At 32.3% G+C, this 20,745-nt stretch overlaps 1 protein-coding gene across 4 annotated transcripts in view; it reads right to left on the bottom strand.

Moving 5' to 3' along the window:
* The window catches only part of LOC113186242 (cadherin-10), a 102,999-nt gene that overhangs the window by 46,134 nt on the left and 36,120 nt on the right, over positions 1 to 20,745 (bottom strand). For all 4 annotated transcript variants that reach the window (XM_026393633.2, XM_026393632.2, XM_077795589.1 and 1 more), the window contains exons 2-4: positions 5,052 to 5,346; positions 2,690 to 2,809; positions 2,133 to 2,300 (exon numbers count right to left, since the gene is read on the bottom strand). In XM_026393633.2, the coding sequence (XP_026249418.1) occupies positions 2,133 to 2,300; positions 2,690 to 2,809; positions 5,052 to 5,346 (583 nt within the window). The remainder of the gene's footprint in view (positions 1 to 2,132; positions 2,301 to 2,689; positions 2,810 to 5,051; positions 5,347 to 20,745) is intronic.

Here is a 20,745-nt window from a genome sequence, read left to right as displayed (position 1 = left end):
AGAAATTAAAATCAAGTTTCTTGAATGTTAGATGATTTAGGCTATCAAATGACATTCTAATTGCCATGACTGAGTGTTCCCAACAGTCAGATACAGTTGCAAATGTTTGTAATATAAAAGATAATTTAGCGAATAAAAATCACTAAATTATGTTTCCATCCATATTTTAAAATAATGAGTCAGGAAGCAGGATGTGCTAAAATCCCTTTAAATATATTGTGCTTCACATTTAGAATTGAACATTGATGTCAACATATCTCTGTCATAACTATCACTTTGGCCTTAACATCTTTAACCACTCATTTTCTTCTCATTTATATAATTGAGATCATAACACTGATCTGAATGAGTTGTTCTGATTAAATAAGGTAGGTCAATAAATAATATGGCACAGTGTCCTATAAAAATGCCATTTAGAAAATGCAAAAATTATTGCAGTTTTTTCCTTTCATTATTATTAGCATCTTAATGATTATTATTGCCACTATTACTACAGCAGGGTTTATATATTGTGCCTAAGAGATGGCAATCAAAAATTTCAAGTTAATAAAATAAAAGGAAATATTTATTAAATGAATGAATAAAGGACTCACAGCAATTGAAAACATAATCAAGTGTATTTTCATTGATCATTACTGCCTATAAAATGTCTAATTTTCTTCATTTAATTAGAATCTGTATATTTGCTTATCAAATGTGCCATTAGTGAATGGACTGCATTTTAGACTACTGAGAATTTAAGAATATAGTACTAATCCAAATGATTATTAACTACTGATAAAATACATTTTTTTCCAAAATACTTTGCTCATTGTACATTATGAAATTAATTAGTTATGGCTTATTCTCTTCAATTTGCATGTTCATTCTCCTGGTAAAAGGCTCAAGATAAGAGGTGGCCAGGAATACATTTGTAATCTAAAATTTGTTTTATTTATTTTTTAATTGGTGCATATTAATTATACAGAATGGTGGGTTTTAATATGGTATGTTCATACATACTTTCAAACAAAATATGATCAATTTCACTCCCCAATACCTTACTCACCATCCCCTCCTCCCTCCCTCAGTCCTTCTTTCTCCATCTTAATGATCTTGTATATTTACAGTGTTCTTTTTTTTTTCCTGTTATGAAATTTCTTTTAAATTGTTTATATCTTTAAACCTGTTTTATGGAATTATGTGTATTTATTATCAGTTTGCTTTTTCTTGTAAATTGACAAAGATAATGTGGAGATGAAACCTGATTTCTTGAAAATAGAGTACATGGATGCCTTCCTCATTGTTCTGGGCTCAACCTTATATGTGATGGGCACTTGCATCAAACACCCAGCAAGCAGTCGCCATGGGTACAGAGGCAGACAATTGGTCTTCTGAAGAAGGTTCTATCTGAACTTAACATTCCTTCACATAAGTAATTGTAGGCAATATAATTCAAAAAATACACTACTAATAATCACATTTTGATTAAAAAAACAAAGAAAAGAATAAAATGCTTTCAAATCATCAAACAGTGCTGGGGCTGTAGCTCAGAATAAATAAAATAAAGGCATGCTGTCCATCTAGAACTGCAAAAGTAAATAAATAAATAGCAAAAAAAAAACCACAGTGAATTCTTACACTATCATTCATTCTGAGTAATAGTCTTCAAAGATACAAATATCAGAAAAAAGCCATTGCGTTTTATATTTTACTATTTTATTAGGAAAATATTTAAACCAAAACACTAACTGAAATTGGAGATACATTTAGAAGTAAATATTCAGCAAATGATGAGAAATTAGATTATCACTAGAATTTGATTTTTATGTCTCATTTCTAACAACATTAAATTCCATCTTGAAGTACAGGCTCTTTTAGAATAGAAAAAAATTGATTTGGTCTTAGGTGAGTCCACTGAGACTCATTATGAAATATGCCTGAAATATTTCATTTTATTTTGAATAACAGTGAACTCATCAACATATAGTTGTAGTTCATTTGTATAGGACAATTTCAAGTGTTTCAAATAAAATTGATAGTTCCTTTTTTATTTCTTCTTTTAACTCTATTTTTTTATTTTTCTAAAACTTTAAAAAAAATTCTAAAACTTTCTGCAGAATGAACATAAATGACCATTAAAGGCCACTTACTCTGTGGGAAGCGAGGTGGATTGTCATTGACGTCTGTCAGTGTGATGTTCACTGTGGTGGTCCCAGACAAACCTCCCATCTGGCCACCCATGTCTTTGGCTTGGATGACCACCTGGTATTGTTCTCTGTTTTCTCTGTTCATATTTGGTAAAGCAGTTCTGATGATACCTTGAAGAAAGTACAAATACTTTCACTATTCTAATAGGATTTTCAGTTATTATTTGATTCAGCTCACAAGTAGTATTTTTAGACTAGTGAATTTTTAGAAGATATTCTTTTGATATTGATTTCTATTAATTGTAAAAATAATTCCATATAAATATTTTCTAGCAGTACCCTGTGTATTCTAGAGTCATCTGAATGCATGTGTAAAAACACCAAAACAATTACATTTCCATTAGCACATTTAATATTTTAACATTGAGTTTTGTCATCTTTAATTGAGGCATCCTCAGACTTTCCTGAGTATTAATGCTTTGTTTTCATTCTCCCCTCTCTGTACTAATAAAGATCACAAAGATGGTTAAATGAACGAACACCAATTCATTATTCCTGACCTGTTTCCGGCTCCACAGAGAAATAGGGCTGCCCTTGAAGTATGCTGTAAATGACTCTGGCGCTGTTCCCATAGGAAGGGTCATCGGCATCTGTAGCTGTGACTTGCACCACAGAAGTACCTGAAGTATCCAAATTCAGCTTAGTTCTGCACAGTACCAGAAGGAGGAGCAAAAGCACTCGTTTTCATTGAAGACTTCATTGACGTTTGTCTTTAATAATGACCTCTTAATGAAACTTTTACATATAATTGGGATGAAAATCAAATATATGTGTATGTGTGTGTGTGTATTTCATGAACTACTAAAATAAAGTTCATATTTATAAGGGCTTTATAGTAAGGTGATAAAATATAAATATATGATTTTTATATTTATATGGTGTTATTGCAGTTCAACTTTAAGTTCAACTTCATAATCTATATTTAATCAATAGTATTTTTATGTATGAAATAGATAATGCTGCAGTTTTTCAAATGTTAACAAATATGATCATTTTTCAAATTCTCCGTTTTGATATTTAAATTTATTTTCATATAATAGATTTGTTTTTTTGTAAAGGGCATATCTAAGCACAAAGGAATAAGTCTGTTCTCTTCCTCACCCCTGCACTAATTAACTCTAAAAATAATTAACATCTGATCTAGAATACATCTTTATGAATATATTAAATTCTAAACTTAGAAACAATCTAAGATGATCCTAATTTTCATGAACTACTAAATTCTAATAAAGTTCATGATATTTATAAGGGCTTTAGAGTTAGGTGATTGTCCCAAGCCCTTGTAATTTAGTAAGTAAACATTAAATAACAATCCAGACCAAATCTTTTGAGAATTGTAGTTTAAAACTTTACTATTTAGATTGTTACATGTAAAAAAAAAATCATCATAGCAGTCACATCAGTTTAAAAAATGCACATACATTTGAAAAGTGTGTATTTGTATTAAATTCAAATGTGTGTCTCTCTAAAAATATTATCTGAATTTTGCGGTGCATTTAATTCTTTGTCATCCTCTATCTAATTAAAAATGACAATATTAGCATTATTCTTCTACAAATATATTTATTTTTATTTTAATTGAAAAAGTAAAATCCACTTTCTTGAATATTACCCTTTTCATGACTTCTGTTTTATAAGTTTCAAAATTCAACCTTGTAATCCTCTACCAGCAAATGATTAATTGTGTGTTTTCAAGAGGGGGTTTATTTCAATTTGAGATTCATATCAGCAGTTTTAAATATATTGTATATTTTTATATACATGTATATTTTATATATACAAATACATATATGTATGTGTATGTATACATATATGTGTTATAATAAATGAATATCTTAATACATAGTAAGAAATAAATCAGTAATTGAATTCCATCACTTGGTATATATAGATAAGCTAAATAAACTCTTTTAGTAATTCATGACTAATATACATAGCTAAAATTCTATATTGCATTAGTAGTAATATTTTTCTTGTGTGTATGTGGTACTGGAATTAAACCCAAGGCCTTGTGAATGCTAGCCAAATGGTCCTCCACTGTGCCATAAACCCCAATCTTTTTATTTATTCTGAGACAGCTTTTCAGTAAGCTACCCAGGCTGGCCTCAGGATTAGAATCCTCTTGCCTCCACCTCTCCAGTGACTGGCTTTACATGTGTGAACCACTGCACCAGGCAATAGTATTCTTAAAATCATTGGCCACCTATACCTGCAGGTTCTTTATTTTAGGACTCAATTTTCCTGGGTTCAAAAATATTTTTAAAAAATGTACATCTACTGAATATGAGTAGAAGTTTTTCCTGTAATAGTCTCTATCCAATGTAGTATAGCTACTATTTCTATAGCATTTTCATTGCAGTAGGTATTATAAATAATCTAGAAATTATTTAAAATACATGTGTGGATGGGCATTCATTGTATGCAAATACTGTGCCATTTTATATGAGGAAATTGAGCATCCAAGAATTTCAGTATCTGTGGGCAGCCCTGAAGCAGCCTTTGTGGAAAGAAAGAGATGACTATAATTATATCCTAGGACAGAATTTTACACAGCTGTTATACAAATCCATGTGACAAAAAATTAATATTTTCACATTTTTCTATTGAAAGCCAATTTTTAATTAATTTTTAAAAGAAGATCTCATATATATATATATATTATATATTAAAGATTTACAAATTCACAAGCACTGTGAAATGCATTAATTTCTTTTTTCCTTATTTCCTAACTGAAATAATGTTAAACATGTAGTCTTGATAAGGAATATAAAAATGTTTTCAGTTAATTTATCCTAATATTTTAAGTATTTCTTGAAATTTTTCATGTTTTGAATATCTTCATAATGCTGTAAATGAACTTACCTACAACAGACATTTCAGGAACACTAGCTGTGTAAATTTCTTCTGGAAATGTTGGTTCATTGTCATTGATGTCATGGATTTTTATCACAAATTCAGATTCTGGCTCCACTGGCCGCAGAGTTCTTCTGTTAATTGCTTGCGCACGTAGAGTGTAAAAGGCCTTTTCCTCCCTATCAATTCTTCTTGTGGCATGAATATCACCTGTTTTTTCATCAATAATAAAAAGAGTTCCAGCTCCATCTCCAGATAAAATATATTTGAGTGATCCATCTCCTTTATCTTGGTCTGAATGAAGCTATGGGAAATAAAAATGAGCATATCCATGATAAAGTTTAAAGACGAATAATGCTGAAAGAATTCAAAGAAGGTCCTTCAAATCCCATCACAGAATAATGGGGTCAGTAATCTTACTTCTGGAAATGAGAGTTGAATAGGTTTGATAACACTCATTTATATGCTTTAAGCACCAGGAATAGTCTTTTATGTATCATTGTGATTTTTTTTTTTATAAATGGGAAAAAGTAATAAAATGAACCAAATCCCTTCTTCCCTTTACTTGGTAAATAACCATTTTCATGGGCAAATAAATCTGATTGAGACAGCAACCATCAATCTTGATGTGTTGTTGTAAACATAGTTCTCTCAATCTTGTGCTGTATGGAAAAGTCTTTAAATCTCATATTTTGCAGGAATTTCACCTTCTACAAACTTATTATCAGTCATTGTATTTCTATCAGGGAATTAGAAATATTTTAGGATTTGTAGGATAGACAAAGCTGAAAAAGCATAGTATATACTTTAGGAAAAAATATACATCATTTTTGGTTCAAACAAAAGACAGTGACTACCTCATAAATGTTTGTAGGTCTCATAGCACAAGTTCAGATAGAAATCTACATAAAACACACAATATATAGAAGTCAAATTAAAAATTATTTGATCCTTATTACTGAAAAAAATAGGAAACTATAAAATAAAATATGTTCTGGCCTCTTGCCTTATCAAATCTATCTTCTTAAAATCCTTAAATGACAAGACAATGCAGGGCAAGTCTCTTTCTTGCTCCCTTGCCTATGTCCAAAGAAAAGCACACTCAATTTTTCAAAATTAATTCATCACATCAAAGAGCTTTGCATGCATCCACAGGGACATCCCATTCCAGTGCCATCACAGTGAGTACAAATGCAAACCCAGGAATCTGCATGTCATGGAAAAGTTCCGTATATACTGCTTTTCACCAGATACCCACTCATAAGATCAGCCCTCAGACTTATGGATACAGGTGTCAGTGAATGAATTTGGTCTTAAGAAGACCTGGAGAGGAGATACCCATAGAACTTAAAGGAAGCCCAAGGATGTTTGAGCAGGTAGTAATGTGTCCCTCATGCATTGTGGATTATAAAAAAGGATATGGATTCTAGTGAGTGTGTCTCTTGCCTTCCACTAGATTTGTGTCCTTAAGGGAGGAGGTTGGCCATAGGAAGGACGAAGTTTGGCTTTGAAAACCACAAGGATTGTAAGGTTTTCTTCAGTTGTAGCACTCAATCAGTAAACATTTTTATGTTAGGATTACAGTTTTATTATTTGAAACAAAATATTACAGTTCAAATTTTTATTATTTGCCTTAAGAAATATTTAATAAATTGTAGATTTTTCTTAATTTCTAATATTATCACTATCAACAAAAGTAGTTTGATTTTTAATGATTATCAGTAATTTGTATTTACCTATCAACTCTTGAAAAATATTTTTATTTCTCTTATTTCAGGATTGATAACTCATTATTACAAATATAATGCAAGACAGAAAACCCAAAAGGCATATTCACTGTAGAGACAAAGATAAAGAAATCAGAGAACAAAATTTTAAATACGTTTTTAGCTATTCATAAACAGTAAAGTAGGTGTGGAAAACTCAGGAAATATCTACTTTTAACTGAAAAGCTCTCAGAAGTAACATATGATTGTGTTGTCCAGGGAACCACTCTCAAAAAGTCACAAGACTGATGCTTTTTAGTAAATGAAAATGCACATATTTGCTGGGAAACTTTCCAATTATATGCATGTACCACACAGTGGCAATTTTCCATATGGCAGATCTAGGCATTGCACATTTCTTTTCTGCCTGGAAATCAAAATAATTCAAGAAAAGAGTATTGATAATATCAATATCCATCATTTAAACAGATAACTTTATGGTTTGCAGTAGAGAGTTCTGATTTTTTTATTCATTCAGTAATTTAAATGGATAAATATTTGTTTATTATCAGAAAGTACATCTAAAAGAAATAAAAAATTTCATTCTAGTTCAATGAAAGATTCAAACAAGGTGTGGATGGATATTCACAGGACAGCTACCAAATTAGCCTACAGGAATAATGGAGGATTTGTTAAGTATACACACCCAAACTACCCAATAAAGAATGAGAAGACATTTGAACTGGGAAAAGTTTTTCCATTTTACAAATTTTACATCTTAGAAAAGAGGATAAATATAGAAGATAGATTTTGGTCAAGGATATAAAGCAAGATACGAAACTGATTAAAATCAGTTCAACTATTCTAATCAATTAAACATATTTATAAAGCTGCTCATATGGTGAGATATCAATTTCTATAATGCTGAATTTTAGAATATAAATCACAGCAGGATTTTTACCTTTACTTATATTATACTACAGAGAGTAAAAATTAGATCCTATAATTGGATCACATACTGTGGGAGTTTCCATTGGATTAGAAAATTGTACATGTAGCAGGGAATCAAAGAGATGAGGATTGTAAGTCAGACTGTGACATTAAAAATTTGAAAATGAAGGATGTCTACTTTCTACAACAGAAATATAACTAAGAGAAGCAAATAGTTATAATTGTAACCGTCTCATTAATTTTCCCTATGTATTTGTGTTTTATTGTTAAGAAACTATAGACATAATAATTTTTTGAACTATATGATATTGAAGTAATGATAATTTGTATTTAAAGAAAACTTTGCTTACAGAGGGACACAAGTAAACTCTATTATATTAGTTAAGAGTAATAAATAATTTTTTTTTAAAAAAGAGTAAAACATGAAACTGGATGTTGTGATGCACAGCTGTAATCCCAGCTACCAGGGAAGTTAAGGCAGAAAGATTTGCAATTTGAGACCACCTTTAACAACTTAGTCAGACACTGTCTCAAAATAAAAATTAAAAAGGGCTGGGGATGTAAATCACTAGAAGAGTGTACCGCAAAAAAAAAAAAAAAAAAAGAAAGCAAAGAAATTAAAAAAAAAAAAAGAAACAAAGAAAAGAAAAAGAAAAACAAATATTGGGACTGAGCACATAGCTCAGTGGTAGAGCTTTTGGCTAGCATGTCATGTGTGAGGTACTGGGTTCAAGCATCAGCACCACCTAAAAATAAATAAATAAAATAAATGCATTGTGTCCATTTACAGCTAAAAACAAACAAAAAGAAAACAAAGATTAAAATGACCTTATAAAATGACCTTATTTACCGTCATGATATTAACCTCTGTTTAATGATAGAAGGGTTTTTAAAAAATTGAGAAATGTATAAGAAAAAAACTAAAATTGACATCAGTTATACTAAATGAGTCAGAGAGATGAATTCCTATACTCTGGAGATTGGAGAAAATGCCTCTTCTCAAAGATGAAACCCATGGATTGTTAAAGGCAACTCCTTGCAGGTACACTGAATGCTGATGCTTTCCTAGCAGATACAGGAAGAGACAAATGGGCAATCCTTCTCCTCTATTTTTACATATCTTCTTAGTTTTCCAATCATCTTTTCTGAGCATACTCTATTCACATGTGCACTGGCATTGTTTCCTTCTGTCATTCTGTGTATGTGTGATACAGTTTATTTCCTGTTCTGCCTCATTCACTAAGTTCAGACAATAATTAATTATTATAATTGTAACCCTGTAATTATTCTTCCCTTTTTTATTTGGATGTGAGGCCTCAGTGCTTGAATTTGTTAAACATTTAATTGAATAAGATCACTTATTTTTATTGCAGAGAAGAGGCATCAATGGAACATGTGTTAAAAAACTTATAGCATCTACTTACAGAGAAATGACTTTTATAAGAACTTGTCTTGTACTATTTTATTATATGAGACTAAGTTTTCTTTAAACAGGGAAAAAATATTAGATTATTATGGCTTTAGTTTCTCAGTAACACCTGTTTTCTGGTGTGAAACATTTGTGCCACAAATCTTTAAGAAGAATTTTATGTTAATACTGACCTTTTCTTTCCTTGAGGAAAGCCTATTAAAAATTCACAACCTGCTGTGTTACTTGTAAATTCACAAGCAGATAAAGGACATGGCAAGATACATGACAACTAATGAAAATAGAACAACTGGTACCGCACTGCACATTTAAAAGTCATCTTCCTATGCCTTAACTTTATGCTTAATATGTTTAATTATAACATCATTATGTTTGTTTATATTGAATAGTTGTAATATTTAAAACTAAGCAATCAATTTATATTAAAGAATTATTTGAAATATAAATGATTAATAAATGCCCGGTAATTTGAATTGTGGCACAATTCTGATACTTTTTATAACATTTATAATAAAGCAGTAATTTGAGATATTTACATAAAATAAAGCTTATAAGTTAAAGGAACTCTGGATTAGCCAGCTTAGGAGCTAGAGAGTCAATTGTTTATTGCATGGAAGTTAAATTAAGAGTAAACTCCAGGATGGGTTCATGTTGGAGGATCCTTGTTTCACAGTGTTCAGTCTGCTATAATCAGCACCATAGACACATAGCTTCTATACAACAGGAATTTACATTCACAGTTCTGGAGGCTGGAAAGTCCAAGAACAATTTGTCAGCAGATTCAGGGTCTGCTGACACCTTCTCTTAGATACCTTCTGGCTGTGCCCTCCATGGCAGAAGGAACCAGGGGTCTGCCTGAGGCTGCTTTTATAAGAGCACTGCTGTACAGATCTTGTTCCTGAAGCCTTTTCCACCTGCACATCCTAACCACCACCCAAAGGCCCGTCTAATACCATCACCTTGGAGGTTAGGGACTCAAAATGTGAATTTAGGGTGAAACAAATATTCAGACCATAGCAAATCTTTTACCTCTTGATAGCAGTTCATTTTTTTTTCCTGTTCATTCATAAAATAAGGAAATATCACTAAAACAATAAAAGGATCTATCTTCAGAGTACATAGAAGTTTAACATGTTACTGAAAGAATCCATAAAGGCTTTTACCTCATTTTTCCACTTTTGGCTAGAAACAATATTGAAAAAATTTAAAAGTGAAAATAAATACCAAGCCAGTCATGGTGGCACTTGCCAGGGATTTAGGAGGCTGTGGCAGGAGGATCACAGGTTCAAAGCCGGTCTAATCAGTTTAGAGATGCTATAAGCAATCTGGTTAAACCCTATATCAAAAATAAAAGGGGATGAGGATGTGGCTCAGTGATTAAGTGTCTTTGGGTTCAATCCTTGGTAGGAAAGAAAGGAAAGACAAGACAAGACAAGAAAAGAAAAGAAAAAGAGAGAGAGAGAGAGAGAGAGAGAGAGAGAGAGAGAGAGAGAGGCAGGGGAGGTTGGGAGAGGAAGGGAGGGAGAGGGAAAAGGAAAGGAAAAGAAAAGAAAAAAAATACTAGTACTTCCTGTAAAAGTCAGATGACTAGTTCTGAGAAACTTCTTATATTGTTTATATTGTGAGATTCTTTCTTATTCAGAATATTAAGACCATTTTAGATATTGGTAATTGTTAGTATTTGACTCCAGTCCAAAATCTGAGAAATAATCGTATAGATAAGTAGAATCACATTTGTAATGTTTATAGTACTCCGAAAGATGAATTTTGATAAAAGAATCAAGAGAACTATAACATACATTCTCTGAATTTTAACAATTTCTGTTCATTTTCATGTTCACTGTTGTAAAAATATCAGATATTGTTGAACAGTTTCTGATATACAATGAGCATTTTATGATTGATTTTCTTTCAAATAGCTTAGATATTTTATTGTTGCTGAAAAGAAATCTAGAATGTAGCAGATACCCTTTGTGATTCTGGTGGTATCAACATTAGCATACTGCTTTTACTGGTCCAGTGAATTATATCTTATGAAAAGTAAGGCATTGACTCAAATAACCAGATTCAATAAAAAATACCAGTGAAGGTAGCCTAGCATCAGGAAGCAGCTGAAAGCACATTAATGCCAGCAAACACAATCTGGTCAAAAGTAAATAAATAGTTAATCTTTTTTGGGAGATGGGGAAGTAAAATATGGACAGGGTGGTTGGCCTTGTAAATATGAGCCCCTGACCGGTGACCCTAATCTGGATGGTCAAGGAAGTTTGGGAGTTCTTTCTGAAGCCATTAAGAATTCCTCAAGACCAAGACCCTTCAAGAAGTCAGTTTTCATATCAGTGAGTGCTGTACAATTCTAAAAGGTACCACCTTTTAGAAAAGCAGTTAACTAGCCAGGGATGATGCTGCATGTCTGTAATCCCAGCAACTTGGGAGGATGAGGGAGGAGTTATCACAAATTCAAAGTCAGCCTTAGCAACCTAGGGAGGCTCTAAGCAACTTAGCAAGACCCTTTCTCAAAATTAAAAATAAATAAATAAATAAATAAAAGGGCTGTGACATGGCTCAGTGGTTAAATATACCTGAGGTAAATTCCCAGTACCAAAGAAAAGAAAAGAAAGTTTAGTAAACTTACATCTTGAAGAATATCAATTAGGTTTTTTTTTCTAGTACAGAAAAACAGTGAGACAACATCAAAAGCATTGATTTTTTTCATAGACATAGTTTTATAGGCATTATCTACTCCAGAGGCCCACAATTAAAAAAAAAAAAAACATTTTACATGGTAAGAACATCAGTGTCATGTATAATATACAGTAGACATATTATTTCTAACTTGTAAGATTATCCTTTGTAAATAGAGTTACAAAGGAAATATTTTAGAGAAAGTTTGTATTATTTAAGAAGTTAGTATCTTCCTTCTTACAGTTTTGAAAATGAGCAAATTATGCAAACTATTCCTTTGTGGTCCAAAAATACAGGTGAACATTGATACCTTATTTTCCCACAGTTTAGAAAAGTCTTAACAATTGTGGATTTACAATACATACATAAAATATGTATATATTTGAATATATATGACTTTTTTGTTGGGGGACTGGTACTAGGGAATTAACCCAGAGGTACTTTACCACTGAGTTGCAAGCCCAGCCCATTTTTTTTTTTTTTTTTTGAGACAGGAGCTCACTAAGTTATCCAAGGCCTTGTTAAATTGCTGAGGCTGTCCTCAAACCTGCAATCCTCCTGTCTCAGCCTCCCAAGACACTGGGATTACAGATGTGTGTCACTATGCCTGACTTCACTTTTTATTAATTATGTGAAAAGAGATTAAAGAATAATTAGTAAAGGAAGATCATGTCAATTCTATGAACTGTGAAAGCAACTGAGAAATTTTCTGTCCACCTCTTCACAAAAAAATGTGTGATAACAGAAGCTATGAAAGGAAAGTGAGAACTAGGAATGAATACCAATGGAAGGAGTTTATTTAAATATTTCTTGAACTGAAATGTACTACACCAAATTGAAGATAATGGTGAAAATTCTGCACGTGATATTTCATGATTTCAAGAGAATTGAAGACTTGGCTACAAAGGGTGATTTGAAGGGGTTGCTAATCCCATAGAGGTCCTGTGTCTAGGGAGGAGAACTAGAAAGAGGAGTTTGGATGTTTATATTCATATTTTCAAAATACTTATTGAAATGAGAATTATTTTAAGATTCAATAAATGTTATTGTAGAAAAAAGCTTAATTATATGTATGTGGTATGTGTGTGTGAAAAATACAAAAACAATACTGAATGCATTATCTGGTAGGTGCACAGATCCTTTGAAATATAGGGCATTAGGTTAAAAAGGAAAAACTTATTCTAAGTTAACTTTCTGTGTTTTCCTAATCAAAAGAATAGAGAGATCAAGATATGAGGCTGTCATCAATAAAGCAGGCTGCTTCTCTGTGGCTGAGACATCTGCACCTTTACCAGATAGCAAGACAAGTTCCCCAGAACTACTAGAAGTCATGTGTCCATAACTTCTCCATTTATCCATTGTGCAAAATTCTTACTCAGCCTTCAAGGTTATAACTGTGATCCTACACAAATTGATTTTTAAAGTACATTTAAAAATTGTATCTCTTTCCTTCTGCCTGAATTATAATTTTAGTATATATAAATATGCATAAATTCTCTATATTTTATTCATAACTACATATATAAATTATGTGTATACATATATGTATATAAATACATGCAAAAACTTTCAAAACACAAGTGACAATTTTGAGATATTATTTCTGTAAGTCATCCTGAAAGAAAACATATGTTTATTTTTAGGACAGAAACCAAGCCTTCTATTCTTTTGGACTCTTAATAATAAATACAGTATAGAATACACCATTACCTCTTACTAGAAGGAAATGAATATTGTAATCAAATGTCACACAAATGTTTCTTTCTTTCTTTTTTTTTTTTTCAAACTATAAGGGCCCATTTTGTGTAGGGTTTGTTGGTTTGTTTGCTTTTTTGTACTGTGGCTTGAACTCCAAGGTGCTTTACCCTTGAGCTACATCATCAGTCCTTTTATATTTTATTTGGAAGCAGCGTCTTACTAGGTTGCTTAGGATCTTGCTAAATGTCTGAGGCTGGCCTTGACTTCTCCTGCCTCAGCCTTCCATGCCACTGGGATTAGAGTTATGCACAACTACACCTAGACCATTTTGTACTATTTCTTAAAAATCCTCAAAATTTTGGATGAGTGGAAAAGTTAAAGTTAGATGTTGAAAAGTGGGGATCAACAACTGCCTTATGATGAAAGTGGATCTGTACAATAAGAAAATCTTATTCTTCATATTGAAGAATGTTGAGGTTATAAGTTAGACAGGAGCTCAAATCAACTATGAATATGAATCAATGGGAATATGATAGATACATGGATTACCAAGGAACATATTTAATTTTTGTAGGAATAAGAATGCAAATATAGGGCTGGGAATATAGCTCAGTTGATAGAGTGCTTGCCTCGAAGGCATAAGGCCCTTGGTTCGATCAATCCCCAGAACCACCAAAAAAAAAAAAAAAAAAAAAAAAGAATGCAAATCTAGCCAGGTGTAGTGGTTCACAACTGTAGTAATCCCAGTAGCTTGCGAGGCTGAGGCAGAAAGATTCAGAGTTTGAAGCCAGCCTCAGCAAAAACAAGGTGCAAAGCAACTGAGACAAACCCTGTCTCTAAACAAAATACAAAAATAGGGCTCTGGATGTTGATCAGTGATCGGTTGCCCCTGAATTCAATCCTCAGTGCCACTCCCCACCCCAAAAGGATGCAAATTTAAATTTTCTCTGAAACTGTCAGGGTATCATACACATCTCTGATTTATCTTAGGAATAGCATTACTCAGGTTAGTAATAGCAGGCTCACTTTCCCACTGGTGACATGTGCAATAGCCAGATAGATTAAGAAACAATCCTATGCTATGGCCCCATCACTGTATACACAACGAGAACTGGAACCTGAGAGGGGAAAAGTGTGCAGAGGTAACTAGGGATCACCACCAGCTTTCTATACTGGAAAACTGGCCATTCTTGCTATAGGTTTGAACTGAAGACCTATGGTTGACCAAAGAAGAGGGTATTTCTGGGAATTATAGACCCAGAGCTTACATAGCATCAAAGGGCAAACACTGTTGAAGCAAGGGACTTCAAGCACATTATCATTCTTCAGCAAAAGACTTAAGATGTGTTGAATTATGAGTCTGGAGGGAGGCTTAAGAATAAGGCTGAAAGCTTCAGAAAGCAGAACACAACCGTCCATATTGCTAGAGATTAATGGCTATTAGGTTCAAAACAAAACAACATATAAAAGTAGGAAATAGGTGAGAGTGGAGAGTCCTCCAAGGAATGGTAAATTGAACTGACGATTTATATGTTTTTCTCTAAAGGCATTCAATCTCAGTGCTTCTTAAAGTTTAAAAATACAGACTTGGTCCCTTGGCAAATGTGCACTGCCAGGAAGAGAAAGCAGGAGCTAACATTCTTCATGCAAAGCTGAAATGGCAAAACAGACAGCCGATCTACTTTTGGAGAATTTGTCAATCATTGATGACAATGAGAGCAAGAGAGAGAGAGAAATTGGTTCATGCAATTATGGGGACAGGCAATTCTGAGATCTGTAAGGAAGGATGGAATTTTTAAAATTCTAGTAAGAATTGATTTTGAAATCTCAAGTCAGAAACCCATAGGACAGGGTAGCAAGATGAAAACTCAAGCTGCATTTCTGTTAGAATCTTGAGCAGTCTTCTTTGGGATCCCTCTGTCTTTGATTTTAAGCCCTTTAACTAATTGGATGAGTCCCAGACACATTGTGGAGGTTAATCTATATATGTAATGTTTACTGATTAAAATTGTTAATCCTATTTAAAAATATCTTAACAGCAATAGTAAGACAAATATTTGACCACACAATTGGGCACCCTATCTTTATCAAGATGGCACATAAAATTAATGATCACAGGTGATAATCAAATAATTTGAGAAAAACCTTCCCAGTAATAGTACTAACCCTTGTCCTAAAACAAGTGTGTCATTTCCATCCTCTGAACAAATCATGGCTCTCCAATTCACTTAACTGTGATTATCAAGCTACTCATTCAAACCAAAAACCTAGGGCTGGGGACATAGCTCAGTTGGTAGAGCACTTTTCTCACATGCACAAAGCCTTGGGTTCCATTGCAGCATCCCCCCCCCAAAAAAAAAAAAATAAGTCTAAGCAAAGTGAAATCCTAGGAGTCACTGACTCTTCCCCCTTGCTCTACCCTCTTATTCCATAAGCAAAACCCTTCTGGCTTCAAGATATAACTTCAGTTGCTTCTCATAATCTCTTCTGTTGCTATTTGAATGCCAGTCTCCATAGTTTGCCACTGAAGCTCTCCAAGGTGGTCACTCCACTTCTATTTTTGTCCTTCCAGGATTACTCTCTACCTCCTAGCCAAAGAGATCATCTTTCAGTGCAAAACAGTGCATGCCACTACTCTGCTCAAAATCCATCAGTGGATTTCCAGCATATTTAGAGCATTATCTAAAGCTCATACCTTAATTTATAATTAATTATAAGTAACTTATAATTATTTATAATTAATCCATAATGATGTAGCCTCTGCCTGTCACTTTGACTTCATACTCCTTTCAACCAACTATACTCAAATTGGCCTTTTTCTTGAATATACCTTTGCTATTTTTATGAACGAGATCACCCCTTCACTTATTTTTTGTACACTATTCAATTTTCTTCTATTGTGCATTCATATCTTTCTTCCCTCTCTGTTCTTCTTGATCTGCTTGACATATTCTCAATTTTAAGGGTTTCTTTATACATTCTGATTTAACAATTTATAGTTATGTCATTAGAAATGACTTCTTCAAGTTTGAGATTTTTATTTTATCATTGATAATAGTTTCCTTTGTCCTAGGATAATGTTTAATTTTAATACAGTCAAATTTATCAATCATTCATTGTATGACTATTATTCTTTGTATCTCTTTAAAGAAATATTTTTCCTAACTCAAAATAATATATATTGAGCCATATAACTCTCTCTTTTAATATTTTATAAGTTTTCCTTTTGACATTGGATTCACTTTTACCTTCTGAATGTGTGTGTGTGATGTATGCCTATGATGCTATATATATCACAAAGACCTATTTGTATTTCTAATCAGTATTCAAAAAAGATTTTTCTTAAGCCATTAATTCTTAACTGTAACTAGATAATCAATGTGTTTTTGTCTGTTTTAGATCCTTCCATTTTGCTCCATTTGTCCATTGGCACTGCTGTGGTTTGAATGTGTCTCCCCTGCACCACTCCAATAAGCATTTGGTGAGAGCTGAATCACCAGTGCAGCAGTCTTGGCATATGAGGACTAATGAGGTCAGATTAGGCCATCAGAGCTCTGCCTTAATGAGAAAGTTAATGCTGTTGTTACAAGAGTGGCTTCCTTATCATGGAAATAGGTTTTAAATAAAATGACAAGTTTGGTCCTCTCTTGCTTTCTCATCCTCTCATCTTCCACTATGAGATAATGCAGCAAAATTGTTCTTGTCAGATGCCAACTCTTTGTCACTGACCTTGGCATTCTCCAGATACGTGAGAAATATTTTTTTTTTCCTTACTCAGTTTCTGGTATTTTGATAAAGCAGCACAAAACAAACTAAATTATGACAGGCATGATTATTTCATTAAAAACACTCTCAGTTTGTTGTAATAATTATTGATATCTGTTCAAACAAATAACAATTCCTATTTATTTTTTAAAAATGTCTTGGCATTCTTCGTTTATACCAGATAGATTTTTAAATCAGTATGTAACATTCTGTTATAATGGCAAAACAATCACTATAGAATAATAGAGTTATTGCTTACAATTACACTCAACCACAGGCTTTTCTATAACTGCCTATGTTTTTGCCTAGACAGTGAGGTCAACCAGGTTTCATCTTTTTCAAGACACATTCCCCAGAGTCTGCTGACATGATCCAAAAGGGAATTTATGAGATTCAAACTGTGTTTATCTCTGTCACCCTGTGATAGTTCTTCACCACTGTCCTGTGTTTTTCCAACTCCAGTATGTTATACCCTTATTTTTTTTTTTTCATTTCGATGTGATAAATACTGAGTATATGTGCACTTATTCTCTTGGGCAGAAACGTGAAGCCTGGATATTGTTTTTCTTGAATGGACAACTTCTTTATCTTCATTTTCACATTACAGTAAAAAAAAAATAAGCTATAGTTACCAGGCGCATGGGCGCACGCCTGTACTCCCAGTGGCTCAGGAGGCTGAGATGGAAAGATGGCAAGTTCAAAGCCAGCCTCAGCAAAAGCAAGGCACTAAGCAACTGATTGAGAACCTGTCTCTAAACAAAATACAAAATAGGGCTGGGGATATGGTTCGGTGGTTGAGTGCCCCTAAGATCAATCCCCTGTACCAAAAAAAAAAAAAAAAAATGTTATGCTCATTCTGACTTCTGATCTTTTGTATAAAACTCATGGGTTTATTTCCTTCTAAAAGTTTGCAGAAATTTTTGTTTATCCAGATTTCTGAAAGTTTATAGTATTAAAACTGCAACACACTCACCAAGTCCTTTCAGTCAGCAGCCTCATACCATTCAGTTCTGGGACATTCTAATAAATTTTTTTATTAGTGTCCCTCTCCTACCTTTTTAACATTCAACATATTTGGACATCCTATTTATTCAGACATCAATCTTCATCATTTTTCCTTTAATTCCATTATCCCTTAGCTTCTATTTTTTTCTTTGTCTTCATGTTTTTCCCTTGTCTGTGTTTCTTACATTTCTCTCCAAGTCATATATTGAGATTTTTATTTCCAAAGGCATATTCTTCATCTATGATACTTCACTTTTAATTGCATATATGTAATGCACAGTATTTTCCATAGGGGTATCCAACAATCTTTTCACCTTATATCCTCTTTTAATAACTTATCACTCCCTAATCAAGAGAAAGAATTTTATATCCTTTCTATGGTTTCCACATCAAGAACACAATTCCTCTCCCTCTGAATCTCTTGTAATGAACAGAATATACCTAAGGGGATGCTTCAAGACTTCTCATGCTGGATGAGAAAAGATGGAGAAACTTTTGCCTTGTGAACTGGATTTCTTGCACTATTGCACTGAGCAGTTATTATGTGATTATTTGAGTTGCTCTGATGCCAGCATGCTATGAGGAGCACCAACTAGTTCTTATTGAATCCATATAAGGACAGGGAGCAAGAGCAAGAATGAAGGGGAGAAAAAGAAAAAGAGATAGATATCAGTTATCTGTCAGATACTCCAGCTGCTAGGCCACTCATGGAGTGCACCTTCATGAAAAACTCAGGTTGAATCGTCCAGTCAAGTTCTTCCTGTTGTCCTGAATCATAGGCATCGTGACAGCTACTAAAATTACTATTGTTGTGCTAAATCATTAAATTTAGTGGGGTTAGTCAACAAATATATATAGTACTTACATTGAATATTTTCATACATGTGGAATTGACCTTTTAATTTTTTTGCATAATTTTATTGCATATTCAAATTATTTTTCTCCCCATTTGTTTCCTTTCTTTGATTTTTTGGAATGGTTTTTCTTAAAAATTTTTGGTTGATAGTTTCACTAAGGTAAACAAAGCAATGTTCAAACTTTTATCTTATAAAATTTTAGAAATTGTTCCAATTTATTCTTTTCTTTCTTCTCATTTTTGTGTACTGAGTATTTTAATTCTTTCTTTTTTAAAAAAGTATTACACATTTTTTAATCATTCTATTGTTGTTGTTTATTTTTTAAAGATTAGGTTCAACAGTAGGTAGTCACACTTAATATATCACCTCCAGGGAGATATATGATTGATTATTTTGTTTATATCATTAGTAGATTTGGAAATCTGGGGAGATAGAGATGCAAACCCAATCAATACAGTTGATTACTGTGGAGAAAGTAAATTCAATAAACATTGAGTTCAAATTAAAGGTGAAAATAATGCCACTTCAACCTCAGCATTCTTCTGTAGTACTCTCATCACAGTGCACTTCTGCTGAAGTGATGGGGGTATCTAGCATGCTGACCCTGTATTAATTCCCAATAAATTCTTCATAATTTTTTGTCCGGTATCATATGTTCCTTGTGCTCCTAATGTATACTTATGTTATTTTCTTCTTTTGTAAATAAGAAAGAAAGAGTTAAGAGTAATTAGGCAACCGTGTTAAAACATCCACTTTTGAGAAAAAATAGTGCAATTGTTAAATTGAATTGTAGTCTATAATTGCTCAAAAAATAATTGTGATTTGATTTACAGTAATAAATAATATATAACTGTATGTTCATTTTTATATTTCACTGTTGAAACTCCAAAATCTACAAAATATAGTTATTTTACATATTAGTCCCACAAGGCCTTTTTATAAGAATTAATTAAATCAACATTATAGTCTAAATTCCATCCTTCCTGAAAAATTCATTACATGTCCTTTTATCACTAATGATTAGACAAAATTTTTGATTGAACTAACCATTATGTGTAATTACTTGGAAGTTTTTGTAAAAAATTTAGTGACTAGAAAATTACAAGAATTAATACAATTTAATTAAATATTTAATATAACTATTAAAAATTAGCCCATTTCTTTCTTATTCCTGCCATTATGTAATAAAGAAAAATTAATTGAGCATGATTTATTTATAACACTGTGGTAACTCTTACATATTCACTTAGACACTAGAGTTGTTCAGAAATATTTTTACATATACTACCAATCAATTGAAATGATTTAAACCAAATAATTAAATTATGTTCTGAAGATTATTTTCATACTTTTTATTTAAAAAATAATGAGAAAATGAATTTGGAGATATTCTTCTTTTCAAGATTTCCTAAACAATATCACTTCATCTTCCTAAATTCTATGAAAGATGGCTTTCTATTGTTATACCATATTCTGCAACTTTGATCAAAGGTAAAAAGATTATTAAAATTAATTTCTTTTTTATTTTGCATTTACTTCCAATTCTTTAGACTCTTTTTTATTTATATCTGACATTACTATAAAATTTTCTAGTTGAAATTTTCTGG

Source organism: Urocitellus parryii, chromosome 1 (assembly GCF_045843805.1).
Source record: "Urocitellus parryii isolate mUroPar1 chromosome 1, mUroPar1.hap1, whole genome shotgun sequence".
Taxonomy (NCBI): domain Eukaryota; kingdom Metazoa; phylum Chordata; class Mammalia; order Rodentia; family Sciuridae; genus Urocitellus; species Urocitellus parryii.
Note: the sequence above shows the minus strand (reverse complement) of the source record. Positions and strands in the feature narration are given on the sequence as shown.